This window comes from Telopea speciosissima, chromosome 10, assembly GCF_018873765.1.
Source record: "Telopea speciosissima isolate NSW1024214 ecotype Mountain lineage chromosome 10, Tspe_v1, whole genome shotgun sequence".
NCBI lineage: Eukaryota > Viridiplantae > Streptophyta > Magnoliopsida > Proteales > Proteaceae > Telopea > Telopea speciosissima.
In genome coordinates this window covers 40,643,818-40,665,294 of record NC_057925.1, presented here as the reverse complement: position 1 = coordinate 40,665,294, position 21,477 = coordinate 40,643,818, and the positions used below count along the sequence as shown (strand labels likewise).

Sequence of the window (21,477 nt, the reverse complement as noted above, 5' to 3'; positions counted from 1 at the left end):
CATCATAAACCCTAAAAATCCATCTTTTCCTCTTTTCAAAAACCTGAAACCCTATCCCTAACCTTGCAGCCCATTCAAGTTTACATACCAAACTCCATCAAAACATCTCAAGACCTTCACTGTTAGACTCCCCTACCTCAACTTGACATAACTCATACATTAAACCCTAACCCTAATTTCACCAAAAACCTATTTTTGACCTACCCGATTCACCTGTTCATAACAGAACCTGGTTTACTGGCTCCTAGTTGGTCTTCTACCAATCTAGGACTACATTAACTTCAGGTTTGTTTAATATGTTACTACAAGAGTAATACTAGTAGTATGGTAAATGTGTACATACTAAATTTATGTACCTTAATACTTGGTAGCATGTTTATACTTATATATTATTTGCTTGGTTTGGACCTTTAGCGGTTCTTAAGCCAGTATCCTAATATCATAGTTCGAAAACTCGTCTCAATTCAGTGTCTCGGCCAGGTCAAAACGGTGCTTTTTTAGACCAAAATGAGAGAGGTTTTGAAATGTAATGACCGAAATTTTTGGTTGAAACATTGTTTATTTTGGATTTCAATGTTTCGTATGATGTTTCACCTCGAGAAGTTCGAAATTACCAAAATAAGTAATTTCACCAAGTTTTCGAAATATGCCTAATACGCAAATAGATATTCTTTTTCAAATCTTCATGCTCAATTGTTTTTTATTACTTATTAGTAGGAATAATATTGCACTTGCCAATGAAAATTTTAATCACATAGAAGTCATATCAATGCAATATGATATACTTATGCAAATAATGCCCTAATATGAGAAAACCAACATATAATTAACAAAGCATAAGACATAATATAATCATATTCAAAAAAAAAAAAACAAAAAAAAAACAAAGCATAAATAAACGCGAAGTGTCAAAAAACTTATACAACATAACCACATTCATCATATGTTCCTCTATGAATTGGTATGTCCAATAACATAAGTAAATTGCAATGGAACAACAGTAGAGGTCATCAACTATATACTCAAGAATTTTATATGATGCAGTTGAATAATATTGGCCTATACAAACCAATAATAGGGTTAGAACAGAACTTATTTAATATAATAGAAAAATAAAAAATAGCATACTGTACAATATGGCGCCTGCCCAGGCCACAAGGTGGGCAAAGGCAACACCTAGGTAACCAAGGTGGTTGCTTTTCCAGCTTCAAGTAAGATGTATTGTTGCCTCGATCAAAAAACCCACACTGACGACGCCTTGAAAAGTATGTTATTTAAGCCTAGTTATGGTTCACAATGCATAAAACACAGGTTTTGCATGTATCATAACTTCATAAGCATATCTAGCATCTCTCCAATACATCTCCGAGATGTCTATTGAAACCAGCTTTCGGAGACGCTACCCGATAGCGATACTTCACGTATTGCTTTCACGTACTAATCAACCCAAATGAAATTCTTGACTAGTCTATCACCACCAATGGCCCCAAGTTGTCTTCAAAAGGCATCAGAGGAGAGGCTGTCTAGAAATAAGGATGTCAGCAGGTAAATTTCAGATCAGGTAGGATATGTATGCCCAGATCTAAACCTACTTATATCCACTAGAGAAGCTCTCATCAAGTCCAACTGTCAAGTATGAGATAAACAAACCCATAACCTGCCCAACCAAAAAAATATGAGGTACTCAATTGGGTATCATGTACTCTTGTGTCAGGGACTGTTGCCTGGTGTAATGGTAGAAAACTCAGCCCGCCAGTATGAAGAGGCAGGTTTGAAACTGAGGGCAGCCACTTCATCAGAAAATGCTGAAGGTTAGATCCGACACGCCCAACGAAAGAATTACTTGCATTGCGTTACAGGCTTACAGCCTTTACTCTTTAACATTTCACCTCTAACATAGAGAAACCACTCCTCCTGGGGGCCGGCAAATGCATTACTTGTACTCGATTACTGTCCTACACTCTTAACATTTAACCATAAGCGTAGAGAAACTATTACACTTTGAATTTTACAAGAAAGTGTAGAGAATTTGTAACAACCAACATGTTGTAAATATTTTATTATACAACAAAACGCTTGAATGTGAATGCAAACAGATTACATATGGGAATCAAATACTAGACCACTAGACACTTCCAACTTACCCCAAAAGAGAAACTTAACAATCTGACTCCATGTTATGTCTAAAGATGCATGAACCTACTACCAGCACAGTTGTCACGGCGGTTAGGCGGCCCAAGGCATTGGAGAGGGCAAAAAATTAAGGCGACACAAAGTAGGCGACCAAGGCACCCAAGTCGACCAAAGCGCCTGAATGCCTAGGCAACGCCTTGACAACTATGAGTCTATGACTACCAGACTACCCAAAGTTAGCAAGAAGCTAATGACAAACTTCAGATTTAACCAACCTTTCAGCAGTTTCCCCAGGATGGATTGGGGATGTTTCTTTGCATATACTTGTTTCTCATCATTCTAGAACTGATCCAAGTCTCCCCTCCCCCCCTTTCCATTTTTTTTTGGGGGGACAGGCAACAATAGAAAAAAATATTTTAGCAGTAGAACAAAGAAAAGAAATATACACACACAGAGACGAGAGATAACAAGCAGCACATTAAACATTTCCCCATGAGAATGAACTCCAGCCACAGCAACCACCAGCATCCTACAATATACACCTATAGCCAACACACAACCAAAAAAAAAACTTTCTGTTCCTTTTCCTCTGCCGCTGCCAAGCTGCAGCTCTTTATATTCATTGGTTCCGAAAAGCCTTCTTCAACTAACTTCCTCGTATCTTTAACAGAGAGTTTCTTGCATCAAATAGTGCCTTGATTCAAAAGCTCCAGCAAACCATGATTTTCTCCAACAAAAACTGGCAGCGAAACCTGTGTGTGGTTTGAACTAAATTATCGCAATTGGCCACCATAAACTTGTCTTAGTTGATCTCAACAGAACTCTCATTGCCCTTGCTGTTGAGTGGATCACCTAGGAAGTCTGTACTTCAACTTTGTTGCTGGAACAGTTCAAGATATGTTTACACAAGATCTTACATTCCAAAGAAGATGAACGCCGTTAAATATGACTAGAAGGAACCATCAACCATTTAACACCGCTAGGGCAGACAGTTATCGCTGTAATTCCTAAAGACATTGTACCAAACTACCAATGACAAGGTGATTTTCATAGAAATTTATACATACAAACCTGGACACAGATGTCTAACGACACAATTTATGTACATTCTAAATTGACTTCCAACAATATCCAACACTGTCAGTATTGAAGTCATCAGAAAGAGGTACCTTCAGCGTACTTTGTCTCTTCTAAATGGATGGTGAGTATGGGCAGGCATCAGATTTCACACAACAGGACTACTGGTCAACAATCTGAAATTTATTTTTAATTGTGCTTATTTGTTTGGCGGAAATGAAAACCTAGCATAAGCCATAAACTCTATTTTCTCCGAGAGAGTTCCAAAGTGAAAATTACAGATGTTTTTTCGGTTTTCTAAGCCCTATTCTAAAGGCATATAATAGTTAACAGGATATTCCAATCATGTGGTCACAGCATAAGCTGTTTAATGGGTGCAATACAACACCTTGACTATTTCATTGACTACAGAGGACACTACAGACACCCTTCTTTAATTCAAGGAGAGTGGTGATAGAAACATACCTTTATCTTGATCCTTGCAACCAATGAACTGATAATGGACCTCTTCACCAATTTTTTCACTTTCTTCAAGTTCTCTGCTCCTTCTCATGTCATAATGCTGTAGTATAAGAAGATCGTCGACCCCGCATGTGAACCCATACATCTGAATCATAACCGTTAAACGCTACTACTTAAACACCAGGCAGATTATCCATAATGAATCAATTTAAAGTTTGATTGTAAACAGCATTCAAAACGAAGGTCAAACCTTACCTGCAAAAACCCAGTAAACAAGCGACTAAATGTAGAAAGAAGAATGCCTGCTGTATCCGAACCATAGAACTCCTGCATAGTATGAACCAGACCATACTTTCCAAATTGAGCCTTGTCAATTACCCCATGTACAAGCTCGTTTTCACGAATTAGTAAATTGGCTTCGCCACTCTTGCTTCCAAAATATTCACCAGGAATTCTTCCAGTCTTTTCAACAGTAAATGGTGGTTGACCCCTTGTTAAATGATTTAGTATTGCAGTAATGACCTAGGAAGGCAAACAAAAAATGTATACAAGTAAATAATAAACCCGAGTTCCTCGGTAAGCATTTACACTGGAAATAATGTATCTACAAAGATACCCATATGCTATTATAATTTAATGGCGGAGTCATTACACATGACAGTACTATATATTTCTATTGGTAACCTGTTTTCCTGTCCACAGTGGCTTTGGTTTCCAAATTGCAGGCAAGACAGGTTGTATCTCATCTTCAGAATTTATTATTGAAACTTTTTGGCCAAGTTTACTGTTAAATAAACCTGGACCAGCAGCAGAGACACCAGAACTGTAGAGAAGCTGATTGTACTGATCAAGGGTTAAAAATGTGTCCCTCTTTGTCAAAAGCACAGCACTTATAATATGGTCCTGAAGAGTAAGAAGAAAAAAAAATCATGTCAAACAAAATGAATAGATAATACCTCTCTGAATAGAGATATACAAAAAGTCTAGACAACAAAAAAGTGGAAAAGTTACGGAAAATCAGTAAGTGGCCTAAAAGTTCTAAACCTGAATCAAGCCTCTGATGGGATCACCACTGGTTGGAACAATGTATTGTTTATTAGCATTTACAATGTTGTAAGCTTCTGCACGAGAAATTTCATCTTGTGGAAAATGAACATTCATCTCATCACCATCAAAATCAGCATTGTAAGTACTGCAAATAGAACCAAGACTGAAGTAAATATTGAATCCTAATATTCTATTGCATGCTGAAACTGGAATCACGAAGCTTAAACTAGGGGGGGGGGGGGGGGGAGAAAAATTCTTAAGCACTGCAATTAAAACAAAATAAGTCTAAGATACAACCTGCAATTTGCATAATGCATGCGAAGTGTTTTCTCCCCTTTCAGTACACGAACTACATGTGCCATTATACTTGGCTTGTGAAGAGTCGGCTGTCAATGCAACAGAACCAAGTAAGTCTTTATGAACACAACCAAAATCCAAAATATCACAATAGATTCAAATGCATGTTTCAAATCTTTCAATTTTTTTAGGTGGCAGGATCCTTTGGCATAACTTTGTGGCATAAACATTCAGAGGGGATTTCAGGTCCGGGCACTTCGACAACCAAGGCAACTAGTTGACTTGGGCCTTGAGGCCCACCAAGTCAATTTCGTGGCGCATGATTATCCCAATAACAGAGCACCAAATAGGACATGAAAAGGACCAGCTAACTGTAAATGCGGAATTCTTAATCCTGATATATTTTTTTAACAAAACAGTATGTAATGGGGCTGTGAAGTATACGGTGAATTGGACTCCATCATGCTTTCCCTCTTTTTCCTTCTGAAATTGTACTAGTAGCATCTACTTCATTAGAAAGCAGTAAATATGCCTTAGCCTAGGGCTGGGTCATATACATGTTGGGCCTTTGTTCCCAAGGGTTTTTTTATGTAATAGGCCACTTTAATGAGCCTAAACTAGGGGTGTATGGGTTGCATACGGGATTAACCCAATACTTAGTTATTATTATGATTTTAGATTGAACCGGTTTAGAATTGGTTGTATCCAATTCGTTCAATTGGTCTAATTTAAGTGAAGTGTTCCTATTGGTCAATAGGTTCTTATATCCTATTGGCTAACATGGAATCTTCTTTAAATTAGTTGTTTTAAGTAGAGTCTTTTATTTTAAATTAGTAATTTTATTTCAATTAGGACCCTTCCACGATTTTAAGTGAGGAGGTAGTTAGATTGTACTAGGATTTGGCCTTAGGCCTTCTTTTATAAATAAGACAAATCGTGGGAGGCTCCCACACAGATTTGAATTTAAAAAAATACAGAATTCGTGGCTGTTTTGCTGCTGCTCCTTGCTCTTCGAGAGTGTGTGCATCCTTGTGGGTTATCAAGGTGGAAGGGTGGGTGGATTCCTGCGACTCTCTATGCCGTGACGGCTGGGAGGATCTCTATTCGAAGGTGGTTTCATCCTTCAACAATTCAAGCTGCTGCCGGAGGATTCCAGTGTGAGTTTGGATTTTAAATTTCTGTTTTTAGCTGTCCTTCCCTTCCCCATTCGATCCTCTTTAATTTTCTGTTTTCTTCTCATAAACCCTAGTACTCTAAATTCTGTCCAGCCATATCCTACCATCAAAATCCCTTCAAAATTCAGGCATAGCACCCTTGTCCCAACCCTCTCACTCGATCCAGTTTTGGGCTTGATCAGATCTGTCCAAACCCTAAAATCTCCCAACGCCATTAAACCCACAAACCCTAAATTTCCAGATTCCCCACTTCTGACCATCAAAACCCTACCATATTAGGATCGAACCTCCCCCGCTAGTCCCTTTAACACTCGACCTCAACCCCAGTCCCTGAATCCTACTTTAAACCCTAGTTTTGGTTGTTTTTCCTAATTCTAAAACTCGAAACCCTAACCCTAATTCTGCAGAAATTCAAAACTGATCCAAATTCAACTATTTTTATACCATAATGACCCCCTAAACCGGCATATTACAGCCATATAAACCCCATTCCCAAATTCCCATCCTAAACCCTAACTTTGCCCTAAAACAGCCCCTAATCAGCCCCAAACAGCAGGCTTGACCAGAGCTTGATTCTACTTGGTTCCTAGTAGGATTATCTCCTATTCTAGGACTACATTACATAGTGTGTCAAACACAAAACATGCAGAAGACTACTACACACAAATCTCATAAGACCAGAGGTAGTTAATCTCACAAAGCACTAGAATCAGCTCCAATGAATTACCTCAAGGTCAAGACCTATCTAATTATCTAAGTGCTGACGCTTTTGCATATTTGCAGAAACAACCTTTAAAAAAAGGAGCTTCTTCTATTCCTGATGATTCTTTGGTCTGGAGAAAAGTCCTGAAACTCAGACCTCTTGCTTATGGGGTTATTCAACCCCAGAGTGATGATGGTGCCTATACTATATTATGGCTGGAACATTGGCACCCGCAGAGAGTTCTCATCCACTCGGTGACAAAGCTATCTACACCTTGTGCCATTCTAGGCTGACCATATTTTCCGAGTCTCTAACATTCTTCAGCCTGATGGATGGGCTCCCCCCTCCCTCTTCCACCTCTTCGTATTGTATCAGAGATACGCAAAATACACATGAAAATGGTAAAGATGTGCATGGAAATATATTTTTGGAGCCAAAAATAGTATACATAAACAATATATAAAATGTATCATGCATAAACACTAAAATGGAGGACAATGTATAATGAGATAAGTGCATTCAAATGAAATTGTTATAAAGGATGGGGTTCTTACATGTAATAATAGTTCATTGTATAATGAGGCAGGTTCTCTTAGAGATTAACCAATAAAATCAAGTCCTTTAAAAATCTACATTATCTAAGAACTTCTTCAATCTCTGATTTCAGAAACGTGAATAATCTAAAGAAAGGTTTGGTTGAATCTGATTCCATTTTTATGCTTCAATATAAACCCCAAGTCAAAAAGTGGGAAAAAAGAGGTTGAGAGCAAGGAATGAGACTATTGGGTGGTCATTTCCACCTTCAGAACTCATTTCTGAGCTAGAACGTGAACACAAGCTTTTAATGGCTTGTATCACAACGTATCACAATGTATCGCATCGTATTGCGCCGTATCAGCTGATAAGCTAGTGATAAGTACCGATACCTTAACTTTTTTTTCAACCCCTTGACTTGATGTATCGGTAGGTATCGATAGTAACGGCCGATACAATGCGATACTTATCGATACATGATATTTTTCAAAAACAAAAGATATGTATCTCACTAGGTGGATGTGACCTTTGCTGGCAAATCTATTTGCAATGTCATGGGTAAGCTTGCTTTTGGTGCCGCTATCTACCACATCTGGAAGGAGCATAACCCGAAGATGGACTTCTAAGTCTACATTCTTTCAGCAGATTTGGGATTCCATCCTCTTAGACATCAGAAGCAAATTATTGCCGGTGCAACGACTCCCTTAGGAATAGACATATTATTGATTCTTGGGGCCTTCCACATTCTATGTTACAGCCCACTATCTCTCACCTCCCTCTGTATGTGAGGGGTGGGGTTTGTTTCTTGTATTGCTATTGTATTGTTTGTTCCTCTTCCCCCTTTCTTGGAGAGTCCCTGTTCTTCTCTTCTTTTCGTAATGAATTATTTATTCACCCAAAAAAAGGGGGGGGGGGGGGTAGAACAGTGCATGAGGCTCCCGGAACTGCGGGGTTTGGGGAGGTTCATAATGTACACAGCCTTAACCACGCTTCGAGGAGAGGCTGTTTCCCAGAAAGAAACATTTAATCCTTTCTTCCTTAACTCCCCCAAGACAAACAAAAGGAACCAAATATACCTTTATCTCTCCAAACGGAACAAAGGGCTAACTATTGACTCGATGTCCTTTAGCTCTCCAAACGGAACACAGGGCTAACTATTGAAGATGTCCTTCACCTCTCTGGAAAAACCCACATCAAGCAAATGCAACACAAAATAGAACCATGTCATCCTTGATGCCACATTCTAAAGGAGAAGGTGATGAGCATTCTCGAATCTCAAGCATCTTCTCAAACAAAAGATATATACAAGACTAACTCTTCCAGAGGAGACACAATATTTTCTTCCGCCCAGCCAATCTATTCATCTTTGTGTCAACAAGATTCAAAACCACTACAGATCTGTTAAGCTCCAATAGGGATTCCCAAGTAATTGAAAGGATTTGAGCTACAGAACAACCATGTTTCTTAGCCCCTCGGAGCACAAATTCATCATACCCACCAACCCCTATTTTAACAATCATGGACATTTAACTCTTGATCAAGAATGCATTAAAACAACATAAGAATATTCCCCAGTCCCAAACTGCCTGATTTTTTTTTTTTTTTTTTAACCATAACATTACCTGGGACCCGGGCCAGCCCCTGCAATTTTATTCAAAACCAAAAATTGAATAAAGAATACAAGGGAGGGACATGCCGCCTTACCCAACCCAAAGGAGTAAACACTCTCACCTCAAAGCTGAACCCAAACCATACAATTAAAGACAATTCAAGAAACAACCTACCCTATTTCCTTAGGACTAGAAGGCCAGCCCTATCCTCCCGGAGAATGCGCTGCAATTCCCCTGGAGGCTGGCTGCCAAAGTGGAACACAGAGGACGAGCCAGAATCACAAGCAAGATTCGCCATCCAATCAGCCGCCCTGTTACTTCCCCTGTAAGCAAAAGAAACCAAAGTACGAGTAAAATCTATTAACGTAGTTCGAGAACTCGCGAGATCTCGCTCGCCGCGTTTCTTAGTATTTCGAAAAGCCGAGACGAGACCATAGGCGATATTAAAAAGTCCAATATCTCGTCAAGATATCGGATCTCGGTTCGGATCCCGGTTTCGGTCCACTTTTTTACCCACCTAACAATTCAAAACCCCACCTAACTTGACAGAACTCGCCATATCTCGGGCGAGTTCTGTCCAAAACCCCCAAAATCCTCTCTTCTTCCCAACTGCAGTACATTCGCATCTGGAAGCATGAGTATAGATACTAGTAGTAAGCATCAGTCGTGGCATTCATCTCAGCCTCATCATGACTATGATTATGGCCAGGAGAGCACCGGTTCTGAATATAATGCCTATGGTCAGTTTGGCCAGTCAACACATGAGTTTGACAATCAAAGCACTGGGTCTAGTTTTAGGCCCATATTCTCAGTCCCATACATGCCTCAATATGATAGTAGCAATGGATCTCACGCTTCATGGCAACCGTCTCGCACCTCATGGCAATAGCTATATCCTAGGAGAGGGGACTTGGCATATTCTGATGACAACTCTTATATGAATGTTGTAGAGCACTATATGCAACAATGCAGCAACATTATGTCATGGGAAGACTATGTGGCACGAGCGGGGACTGAATACGTGATTCAATCTCAGTTTATGTGATGATAGTTGTAACATTGTTAAACAATTTGATGTATCACTTTAACATTTCTAATGCTTATTAAGTTGTTTTACTATTAATTGAATGTTTTGCTAGCTTTCTATTACTAAATTATGTCATTTATGTGTAGAGTAGGGTAGTTTAGTCCGTCGTCGCCTACCAACTTAGGGTCTGATGTAAAAGTACTATTTGGACTTTGTTTTTACAAAATCTAATAATGTTATTGTGTTTAAATGGTCTAAAATAGGCTGAATACCAAATTTCAAACCCAAAATAGGTCTAAAACCCACCGAGTTGAGGCTTCGAGTCAAAAAAAATAAATGAACCAACTCGCCGAGATCTCGACTCGACTCGGTTTTTTGAGGGACCAAGATGGCACCGAGACCCGAGTTTTAGTACCTTGTCTATTAAGGCCATGACTTCCTGGAAGAAGTACCAACCCCCCCCCCCCCCACAGGCTACACCTTTTGAGTTTGATCATCCTAGCAATGGAAGCAGAGTCCGAATTAACCACAATATCAGAGAAGCCCAACTCATGGCACAACTTCAAACCATCTCTCAGGGCCCTCAGTTCTACCATTGCGTTCGTGCAATCCCCATAGAAGCTCAAGAAGGCTGCCAATGTAAAACCTTTCTTGTCCCTGATAATCCCACCTCCCCCACCAACACCTGGATTGCCTCTACAAGCCCCATCAACATTAAGCTTCACCGAGAAGACAAGCAGGCACCAGTAAACTGGGAGAGGGCAGTTCGGCCTGGCAGGCGCAACCACTAATTCAAACAACTGCAGAATTAAGCCCTCCCTAGGGGAAGAGGAGCGCCTAATTTTAGTGGGGAGCGGAAGGTCTCTTACCCAGTGCATAATACTATCAATAACAGCATCTGCTGCCCGCATCCTTTCCCCGTGTCTTCTATTATTCCTTTCCTTCCAGAGCTCCCAAACAATCAGGGAGAATCGGAGCCCTGAAATTTAGGCACTTAGGCACCTAATTTTGGTAGGGCTCCTTCACATCTGACCCTTGGAAAAAAAAATCATATCATCTGCAAACTGCAAATGAATAAGGTGCACTATCATTCTCCTTATCCCTTCCAACAGCCTTTTGACTTTTACCCAAGCATAACACTCTACTTAACACCTCAGCACAAATTGAGATCAGTAAAGGGGACACTGGATCCCCCCGTCAAATAGCCCTTGTGCATTAAAATTCCTTCACATGAGCCCCATTCATCATAGTTGAAAAGGAAACTGTAGATTACAAGCTATTTCCCAAAATCCAGCACTGTCAATCTTTTCATAGCCACGAGGTCAAGGTCAATCTTACACATCAAAGCATTCCTCCACATTTCATAATCAAATCCAAATTTTCACAAGCGATAAGCACCCAATTGAACATATGTCAGCCTTTCACAAAAGAAATAGGTACGGGCTAATTAGATTTGGAATGACCACCTTCAACTTCATTGCCAACACTTCAGCAACCAATTTTTACAAGTACACAATAAAATGGATAAAAAACGTAACTAAAGATAAACCAGGATCAAGGGATGTCTCGCATTTTAACTTAACTCCAACCATTCAATATGAATCACAAATATTCTTGCTTTAATTTAGAGTAACTTCGAGGAAAAATATAAAGCTTACCGGCAAATGAAAACTTTAAATGATTTCGACATGACAAATTCTCTCTTAAGTTAACATCAATCTGATTCAATATATATTCAACTTATATTTGAAAACCTTGCAGACCATTGGCATATTAATCACTAAGCATGCCAACACCCATGCGCATGCTTTACGCATTACTGCAAAGTTCCAGATATTTATGGTTCTTGCCTGAGGAAACACCAGACTAACTTTTCAAGGCAAAACTACTGTCAACCATATGGCTGCAGTCATTCATAATTCATATCAATAGCAACCTTCATTGAGACCAAGGCAATGATACTGACACCATAGCTTAACTTCAGGCACGAATCCCTTCAGGAGTTCAAGGGCCATCACTTGATGTGATGGTAAAAAGATTAGGCTGCCAAAACTAAAACTCTGAGAATTGCTACTTCATACAAAAATGATGCCAAAGATGAGGACCGTCTCCAATCCACCACTCCTACGAGGCTGGGAGCCCTGTGAATGTGAGAGTGTCATTAACATGGTTTGAAAACTCAGATTTTGGTCTCGTTTCGGCCTAACCAAAATCTACCAAAATGGCTAAAAATTCGCCGAAACAGTGCATTTTTTGCCGGTCAGTTTTGGTTGGCCACTTCAAGGGGCAAACAGCCATATTAAGCTCTAATACTTGAGGGAAACCTTATTTTAGCCTATATAAACATATGTAGAACTTATATTGCAAGAAAAGTCACACAAAGTGATGGTTTGGATTTGCATCATTGGTTGACAGTATACGCTTAACCCTATTGTATACCTTAATGTAATATATTGCCTATTCTACATATTGTTTTAGTACTAGATGAAAGAAAAGGCAACTAAAACAAGTAAATTATGTACCACGAATGAAGAAACATAATATTGATTAATTATGGAATAGTACAAAGTCAATGTACATGAGTACAAAGTGGACCCTCTCAGGCCATACCAATGACTAATACCACAAACTATGACACGGAGGGTCAAGCAAATCATGGGCCGCTGGTGCCAACGCCAATTTTCCTACGACTGTATGACAAATGCAAGCCACATCATAGTGTGCGAAGAAACACTCGAAGTCCTCCACAGCTGCCCTATAAATGACCTCATCTACATACTAGAGGTCTAGAGGTAACATATCCTAAGGAATAGTTCACCATACTAAAGAACCAGCCACTGAGCCACTGTGGACTTGATGGTGTTGCCATCATGTACGGCTGGCGGACCAGGTAGGGAAGATGTTGTCCATAAAGGACGATCAAGTCGGTTAAATCAATTTTAGGGCTACATTCCATCAGTGTGTAGAGGTGAGGTGGTAAAAATAGCAAGAAATGTGTGTTTTCTTCTTCCCACAAGCAGAAAAGGTGAAATGTTCATTTGACCAGACTCGCTCGAAACCATGTATTTATAATACCCCCTAGACCGTATTGCCGAAATGATATGAAATGGGGTCGAAATATCAGCAAAACACCAAAATTTCAACACAAATAGTGTTGAATCCCCGATTCATGTGTCGTTTCATCTCGGCCAGGTCAAAATTTTGCCTGTGAGTTTTCGAACCATGCTCATTAATCCCGCTTAATAATGCCCTAAACCTTCTAAAACCACCACATAACTATCCAATCGCAGTTTTTTAACAACATGAAGTTGGTTAGGGATTTAAGTCTTACTCCTCCAAAACATTCCTACCAAGCCAATAGTAATACTATCAGATTGCAGGCCGACAAAAGGGCATCAAAGGAATCATCATTTGAAACCTTCTTTTATAATTACCTGTTTTAATCTCTCAGAGTATTTTGGATCCAGAAAAGACTTATTACAAGTTTCCTTATTCACTACTCCACTTAAAGTAAACAGATCATTAGATTCAGACATTAATCTGTCTAAAAAATTAACAATAATTAAAGAAAAAAAGAATATTATAACGTAGAAGTAAGGTGTTCATATTTATCAAGCTGGAAGCCAGCATTTCCTCCGTGACATGCATAACGTGTGACATTATACCTACCTGCCGGTTAACAAGTACAATATCTCCATCCTGCAAATGACGATAGACAACCTTGCTTTCAAATTCATAATCCAAACTCTTTCCAACTTGTGTAAAAGCTCCCCTAGAAGAGGGTAACTTCCTCGAAATTGAAATACGCATTTTTCTACTTGGTGGTAGTTTAACAGTTGCCAATTTGTCTGCATAATGTGTAGCACCAGGATGGACCTCAGCACCATTAATGACAGCATTCCTCAGCTTGTTAACATTCCAAGGAGTCACTCTCTGTAGAATAAGCAAAATCAATCACAACTCCAGGAAATTATCATCCAAAGACCACAATAAAATAAACATGCATCAATAAGAAAACTCACATATTGACATTTGTAATCATATGCATTTAATGTCCATTTCATCAGGTATAATCATACATATACAAAAACTACAGAAACCTTGTCAAAACTTAAATTTGTCAAAAATGGTACCCACCATTTATGGCTTCAGTATATATCCTGCATTTCATTATCATTTATAAGACTATTATGATGCAGCAGCCATCAATTAGCTTAATAAATATGATCCACTGCAGAGGGACAACAAGCCAGCATAAGTAATAAGCCCATTGGTTCAATTTTAGGCCCTTTTAAGTGGCCATGTCAATAGCGATGGCTTGCCTATTCATTTCAAATTGAGGAAGCAGTTTTGAAAGTTGAGGTTTATTTTAAAAGAAATCTAGTTGTGGTCCTGTTTCTTTGTCTAGTAAGTTTTGAAGAGCCCTAAGTGGTTAAAAGTTTCTGAATTAATTTACACACCATTACATTAGAGTCCCATATAAAGAGATATCACTCCAGAATCCAGATACACGAACAGTGAACAAAAGTTTTGTAAAATACTTGTTTAAGAGCGTGACATCTGCGCTGCCTCTCTCCCTACGACTCCCTCTTTTCTCTCCCCTCAATTTCCTCTCGTCCCTTTCCCAAGGACTCAATTCTCTTTCTTCTATTTCTCTCATTCTTTTCTATGAATTCCCTCTTTCTTATCTATTAATTTGTCCTGTTTCTCTCCATCAACACAAGAAGTTCTTCTCTCTCCTTGAAATTTCTCTCTCTTATTCATAATTATTTTTCTGACTCAGATCCGCAAGAACTACCCAATAGCAAGAACAGCAACAAGCTTCTGCCAGCAGTTTCGAATCTTCCCATCTCCAATACCATTGACGCAATTTTAAAGCTGCTATTTTTTCTGTATTCCTCCTCTCTTCGGTTGTGTACCACTTAAAGCTGTTTATTTTACTTTCTTCTCAACTGTAAAATTAACTGGCTTGTATTCTGTTAATTCCATGAATAGTTCTTCTGATCCCCACATGTTATGTCCTCACTGATTTCTATTTGATGCTGTTTTGACCAAATACAATATTCACCAGATTTGGTGCGACATTAATGAAGCGAAGGTGGACATCCAGAGGCCCTAAATGGAAGAGCCAGCCAAAAGGGCATTGCAATCAAGTAAATAATTTGGCTTATAAAGCTAAAAGGGGATGACTTCGCATACACTTCCTAAAAGTGGAGACTAGAGATCATTGTGTTAAGGAAAATTATAGATGATAACTATTTAGTCTTTCTCATTCAAAGGCTGGTTGTCAAATGGGCTTTTGCTCGGAGTAGTATGGTTTTCAGTGTGAACTTTTTGGGCAGAGAAGGAAAGAATCACGTCTTTTTTATCTTTTTTCTGTTTTTAAAGAAGGGTTGGATCATAGTTGTCATGGCGTCGCCATGGCGTCCTGGCGCTGGAGAGGGTTGCATGGCGACCCTCTTTGATTTCTTCTTCCTGTCTTCGATTTCTTCTTTCCCTCTACGATTTCTTTCGATTTCTTCTTTCCCTCTTCGATTTCTTTCGATTTCTTCTTTCCCTCTTCGATTTCTTCTTCAATTTCTGAATTTTCTTCTTAAAACTTGAGAAACAATAGAGAAAAAATAAAACATGGCTTGAGTATACATCTATTAACACATTAAAAATAGAGAAAATAAAAAATAAAACATGGTCGACATGCTCGCCATGGCAACGCCATGGCGGGCGACATGTCGATATATCGACGTGACACCCCTCCACCGACTTGGATCGCCGTGACGCCGTGACAACTATGGGTTGGATGGAGGTAGGAGTTGTCATCCATTGTTGTCAAGCCGTCGCCTAGGGGTCCTTTGCTGGAAGGGCGCCTTGTTGGTGTTGGCTTAGTTTTTTTACCTCGTCCAAGCCTAGGATCGCCTAGACATAGTGACAACTATGGTGTCATCTGTGGTGCTGATCAGCTCATCTTGGCCTATCCTTCTTTGTACTCTTCTCTTTTCTTTTGTTTTTTCAGCTCTGAAAATTTCTCATTTCTTTAAAGTTAAAAAAATAATAAAAGGCACCCAAGCTAGTGTATACACTCAATATATGACTATCATATTAAATATGAATATACCAGCATCTCCAAATGCGCACATGCAACATGTATGGAAGCATCCATCACATACACAGCATTGGTGATAGAAAACGTTGAACTTGAGAAAATATATTTTACATTTTCCATATAAGATAGTAACTCCACCCTTACCTCTGGATAGGTTAACCTCAGTGCAAAATAAGGAGGAATACCAATTTCATTGACTGCCAAATAGGGATCTGGAGATATGACAGAACGACATGCATAATTAACCCTCTTGCCCATCATTTTCTGGCGAAATATACCCTCCTTCTTTTCAAGCAACTGACATATTCCAGTAGCAATATTGTCTTTCTGACCTGATGTCAAGCATGCATGCACAAAAACGGTGGAAAAGTGTTAATTACTGAACTATGCCCAATCAGCAGCTTCAATAAACAGTAAGCAGAGATTTCTTCCATGATGCCTATGATAGAGATGAAGAATTTAAAACATGTTATTGGAGATCTGATCACACATCACTGATCCTCATCCAGATCATCCAATCTGGCCCAATACTGGCTGATACTGGAGGGAAGATCAGCGGTATAACCTCTTATCGATGATAGCCAATCCACCTGATCCAATCCCGATACTTAAATCCTTGATAGAGATCAACAGATAGGACTTGGAAAAAACAAAAAGAAGAAAAAATACAAGCATAACTAACATCTAAAAGTTTTTAAAAAACAAAACAAAATAAAAATTAAGCAAGAAAAGGGAGAGCAACAAAGGACTATGACAGTCATCCAATGCCCACATTTGATCTATAAACAACCTACATGCAAGGAAATTATGCACTATAGTTGTCAAGGCGTCGCCTAGGCGCCTCCTAGGTGTCCAGAAGCCTTGGTTCCCTAGGCGGACGCCTTACGCGCTTTGTTGGTGTCACCATACTTTTGGACCCTCTCCACCGCTTTAGGTCGCCTAGACGCCGTGACAACTATGATTATGCTAGTCATATTTCACCTAAAATATGAATAAGGAATTAGCTAGGTTTCAAGCTGGCTCAAAGTAGAGAAAAAATTAGAAAATTTGGGACTGATACAAGAACTGGTATGAAACTTAGCAATAATCAAGTCTAAGCAAGAAGAGAATTTGGGTTTCTTGGAGATCTAGCCAGGGAGAGTCAAGGGAATCCGGGATACCACATCTTTCATCACAATCAGTTCTACTCCAGCTAAAAGGTATGATTTATTAGGGTTTATGGTCTACTGTAGTTCAACGAACAAACGGAAGGCTCTTAAGAATGAAAATGGAGGTTGGGAGAAATATGATGGAACAAACAAAAATGGATTTTGGGGATCAAACAGGGATAGTTTGTGGTACATATAAAGTTTGCAAGAGAGGAGTAGATAGAAAAAGGAGATCATCTTGCCTTCACAACACCTTGGATTCACTCCAAGAATTGCATAGAGACACACTCATGCTGCAGAAAAGAGAGTAATCTTACAAGTTCCAAATACTTTAATTCATTCATTGTCTTCCCTCCCAAAATACAGTCTTTTAAAACCCAAAATGAAAAGAAAAATAAATAAATATCTCCCTAATAACTACTTTTTCAGAAATAACTACTCCATAATAACATTATTATACAACAGTTTTGAAACCAAATAAAATAAAATACAATAACATATCATAATCAGCCAACTCAATCGCCGATGAGCTACCCAAGTCTAGGGTTAATAGAAATATGTTATACGTAGGTGCTTCGCCTATTGTATAGTTTTCATTGAGGGCCCCAAACTCTATTTTGGGTTGGCATAATGTTGTTGCCGTACTCTAGTCATGTATTTTACTCTTCCCATTTTCAATGACTTTCAGTTATCTATCAAAAAAACCAAACAATTATTTTCATAAAATCTATCAATTATTTTTTTGCACACCACAGATCCACTCCTCTGTAATTTAACTTTTTTGACCTGCTCAAGCCTTAAAAAAATATATTGTACCTAATTTGACCAAACAAGCATAAAAAGAAAAGAACAGAAAATTGTCAGCCCTTTAAGATGCAAGATAAATAATAAAAATTCGAAAGAAAGATAAAACAATTATAGAATCATAATGCCCATCTACATCGACACATGCTAGGAAAAAGTGGATTAATATGCATAGATAGGTAGATAGATAATGAGGGAGAAACAAATGTATGGACCACTCACCCGTGACACTCTTGCTATCGAATAATACATTCACAGATTGTTGAAGATCCATCCACCTAGGAATGATCTTTGAATGCTCTGAGCTGTTGAGATGAGCATTGCCTAAAGAAATATTAGCCTGTAGCACCTTACCTAATAAAACAGTTTGAGGATGCTCCATCACCTAAAATAAATATCAAATTTCAACAGGTAAATAAGTTCTTACCATAAAAGAAATCTATAGAAGCACAGTCATACCAATATCCATCAGAAAAAACAATAAAGCATGCAACCACTCTGGTAGAAGGATGTAAATCACTTCAAATGTAAACTATGTTTACAATCATCTACAATGTGAACTATGTTTATAACCATCTCGAATAAAGCATGTGGCTTCTTCTGTCCAAGGCGACATCAGGCCTTGTTTAGCGCCGCCTTGTGGCCTTGCGACAGCACGTCCATGGTTTAAAGTATCTCACCGTATCGTTTCATGTCGGCCAATATTCATTGGTATCGCAGGGTATTGATACGATACAATGAGATGTCTGTTATAAAAAAAAATGGTATCGATCAGTACCGCATTGTATCGGCCGATACAGCGCGATACAATACAATACATACCAATACGATTGATTTCGGGGTTGAAAAAAAATTTCAAGTAATGGCACGTATCAAATTGTGCGATACAACGCAATATATTGCAATACCACATTAAAAGGCACATGTGACTTCAGAATCTTGATTCCAGAAACCAGAAAGCACCAACAGCACCTAGACAGACAAGTTTTCACCCAAAACTTCAATTTTGTGACATCTTTCAAATTTGATTCCTTGCTGAAAAACGAATCAAATCAAGGAAATAAACTACAATATTGCTTATTTATATTTTTTTTTTGCTCCAAAAGTGTATTTGTATGTGTATCTTGACCATTTCCCTGTAGTGTGTGATACGTATCTCCCATACGATACGATTCTTAAATCACCCCACCGATATGATACGATACACGAGACTCTAAACCTTGAGCACTTCTTATATTATATCAGTTTTTAACACTTTGAGTTTATGTTGATTTACGTATATTGCTTTGTTTTTTTATATATGCTAATATTATATCCTATGGTTTGTTTATTATATGTTGGTTTTCTTATATTAAATCATTACTAGCATGAATATATAAAACTATCATTGCTATATTACATATACAACATTCCAAGGAAGCCTAGGCAAGCGACATGGGCTGCCTAGTCAAAAGGACAACTATGATCTACAACAAGAACACGTCTATTAATTGTTCTGTGTCCATACCCACATGTGTTCGGCACCAACACAGTTACACATGTCTACATTACCAAACACTTCAAGTATTTTATTCTTTAAAATTAGCAAAAACTGGGTTGGGAGAGAGAGAGAGAGAACATTAAAAAAAAAAATCTTCTTTTCATTGGAGGAAAAGGGGGAGGAATGTGAGGTATAAGTCTCTAGGGACGCCTAGATCATGATAAGTTTCAAACAAATACAAAATATAGGGCATCAAAAAATATCTCAGTCCAAGACACTAGAAGTTATAAAACAACACATCCTCTGACCACATTGAAGTTGAGGCCAAAGCTTAGTAAAGAAATTATTGCGCAAAAAAATAGGGTATAGCATAACTTCATAAAAAAGTTTTCAATGAACCAAAATAAGGACAAAAATGAAACACCAAAAAACTAAAAATAAAAACAGAAGTTCCAAAACTGTATTTGATAGATATTCACTCACAGAATCACCACCCTTGGATGGTGGGCGGAACTTAATTGGAGGAACAAGAAGGTCCTTAATAAAAAAAATTGAGTAACTAGCTTGTTTCCCAGACATATGCAAACTCTCCTGCTGAATGTCACATATAAGAGAGCAAAGCCGAGCCTCATTTTCCCATAAAAGCTTTAAAATGTCTTTCACCTGTGGTATGTAAGAGGCATGAATGGATATAGATCAGCATTCATAAGACTAGGATCAATATAATTAAGAACAAATTAGAAACAGCATAGCAAGCAAATTATGATTGTTCCCAGTAAAAAGTTCACAAGATTCATACATCTGATGGTAAGAGGAGTCCACCAGAAAATTTCTTCTGCTTAAAGAACTCAGGAGGCAAATCATTAGCATTTTCCACCTCACCAGTAACAGATTTCTGTTCACCTCCATGACTAAATGTCTGGCTCATCTTGCACCCCTTCAAAGTATTTCTTCTAATATTGTTGTCTGACATTCTCTACAAAATTAAGCCAAAATAACATCACAAAACCCAAAGAATTTGAATGGATAAGAAGCTAAGAAACATAACCCATTTTACCACTTGGAATACCATTGAACAGATGTCTTAACACAACTTATAAGGTGCACATAAGCAACATAACATAGCCAAAGTAGGAGAATAAAAATAAACAAAAATATTGATCAGGCAATGCCAAACGAATAAAGAACAAGACAAATCACGAAACAGATTAAATATCATAAGCATCCAAATCATAGCTTCTAACCTCATTCACTAAAGGCACATTTCGCAATGATTTTGTACCACAGGAGTTGTGGAACAGTTCTAATTGTTTCTGTCATAGTTGTCAAGGCATTGCTTAGGCATCCAGGGACCCTTTGCTGGAAGGGCGCCTTGGTTGACACCTAGGCAACGCCTTGACACCTTGACTTTTTTGCCCCTCCTCCAACACCTAGGATCATGGCGATTGCGTAGAACCTGTGACAACTATGGTTTCTGTTCTTCAGGAGTATTTCTTAGTAAAAAATGCTTGTAGTAACAAGCTTTTAGAAGTGTTATTCTTTTTCCAGTTAAGACCCCGCCTTTTTCTGAGAATAACCTCAATCCCTTTTTGAGTAACATATCTCTCTCGACATTTTTCTGTTACCTGTATTTGTGAAAAAAAAATTTTGACTCGTGGAGATAACCTTTTTTTTCAATTCACTTTTTCTGTTCTTCAGCATCCAATTTGTTACTGAGGAACACAAAAATGAACTGGTGTGCTCCAATGCAAATTGGGTGTTCCTGTGCTCATGCAGGACAAAAGAACACCAGAAACATTCTGGAAAAATTTACATCACACCCTAATTTCACAAACAGTTAATTAACCACAATCCGAAAATGGCCTCAAAAAACCAGATAA

At 38.5% G+C, this 21,477-nt stretch overlaps 1 protein-coding gene across 1 annotated transcript in view; it reads right to left on the bottom strand.

Annotated features, from left to right (window-relative positions):
- LOC122642597 (DNA-directed RNA polymerase I subunit 1) overlaps positions 1-21,477 on the bottom strand; it is a 72,280-nt gene that overhangs the window by 37,072 nt on the left and 13,731 nt on the right. The window contains exons 5-14 of the mRNA XM_043836112.1: positions 20,397-20,573; positions 20,081-20,260; positions 18,340-18,502; positions 16,310-16,497; positions 13,735-13,998; positions 5,017-5,105; positions 4,717-4,864; positions 4,357-4,575; positions 3,928-4,194; positions 3,676-3,817 (exon numbers count right to left, since the gene is read on the bottom strand). Coding sequence (XP_043692047.1) covers positions 3,676-3,817; positions 3,928-4,194; positions 4,357-4,575; positions 4,717-4,864; positions 5,017-5,105; positions 13,735-13,998; positions 16,310-16,497; positions 18,340-18,502; positions 20,081-20,260; positions 20,397-20,573 — 1,837 coding nt within the window. The remainder of the gene's footprint in view (positions 1-3,675; positions 3,818-3,927; positions 4,195-4,356; positions 4,576-4,716; positions 4,865-5,016; positions 5,106-13,734; positions 13,999-16,309; positions 16,498-18,339; positions 18,503-20,080; positions 20,261-20,396; positions 20,574-21,477) is intronic.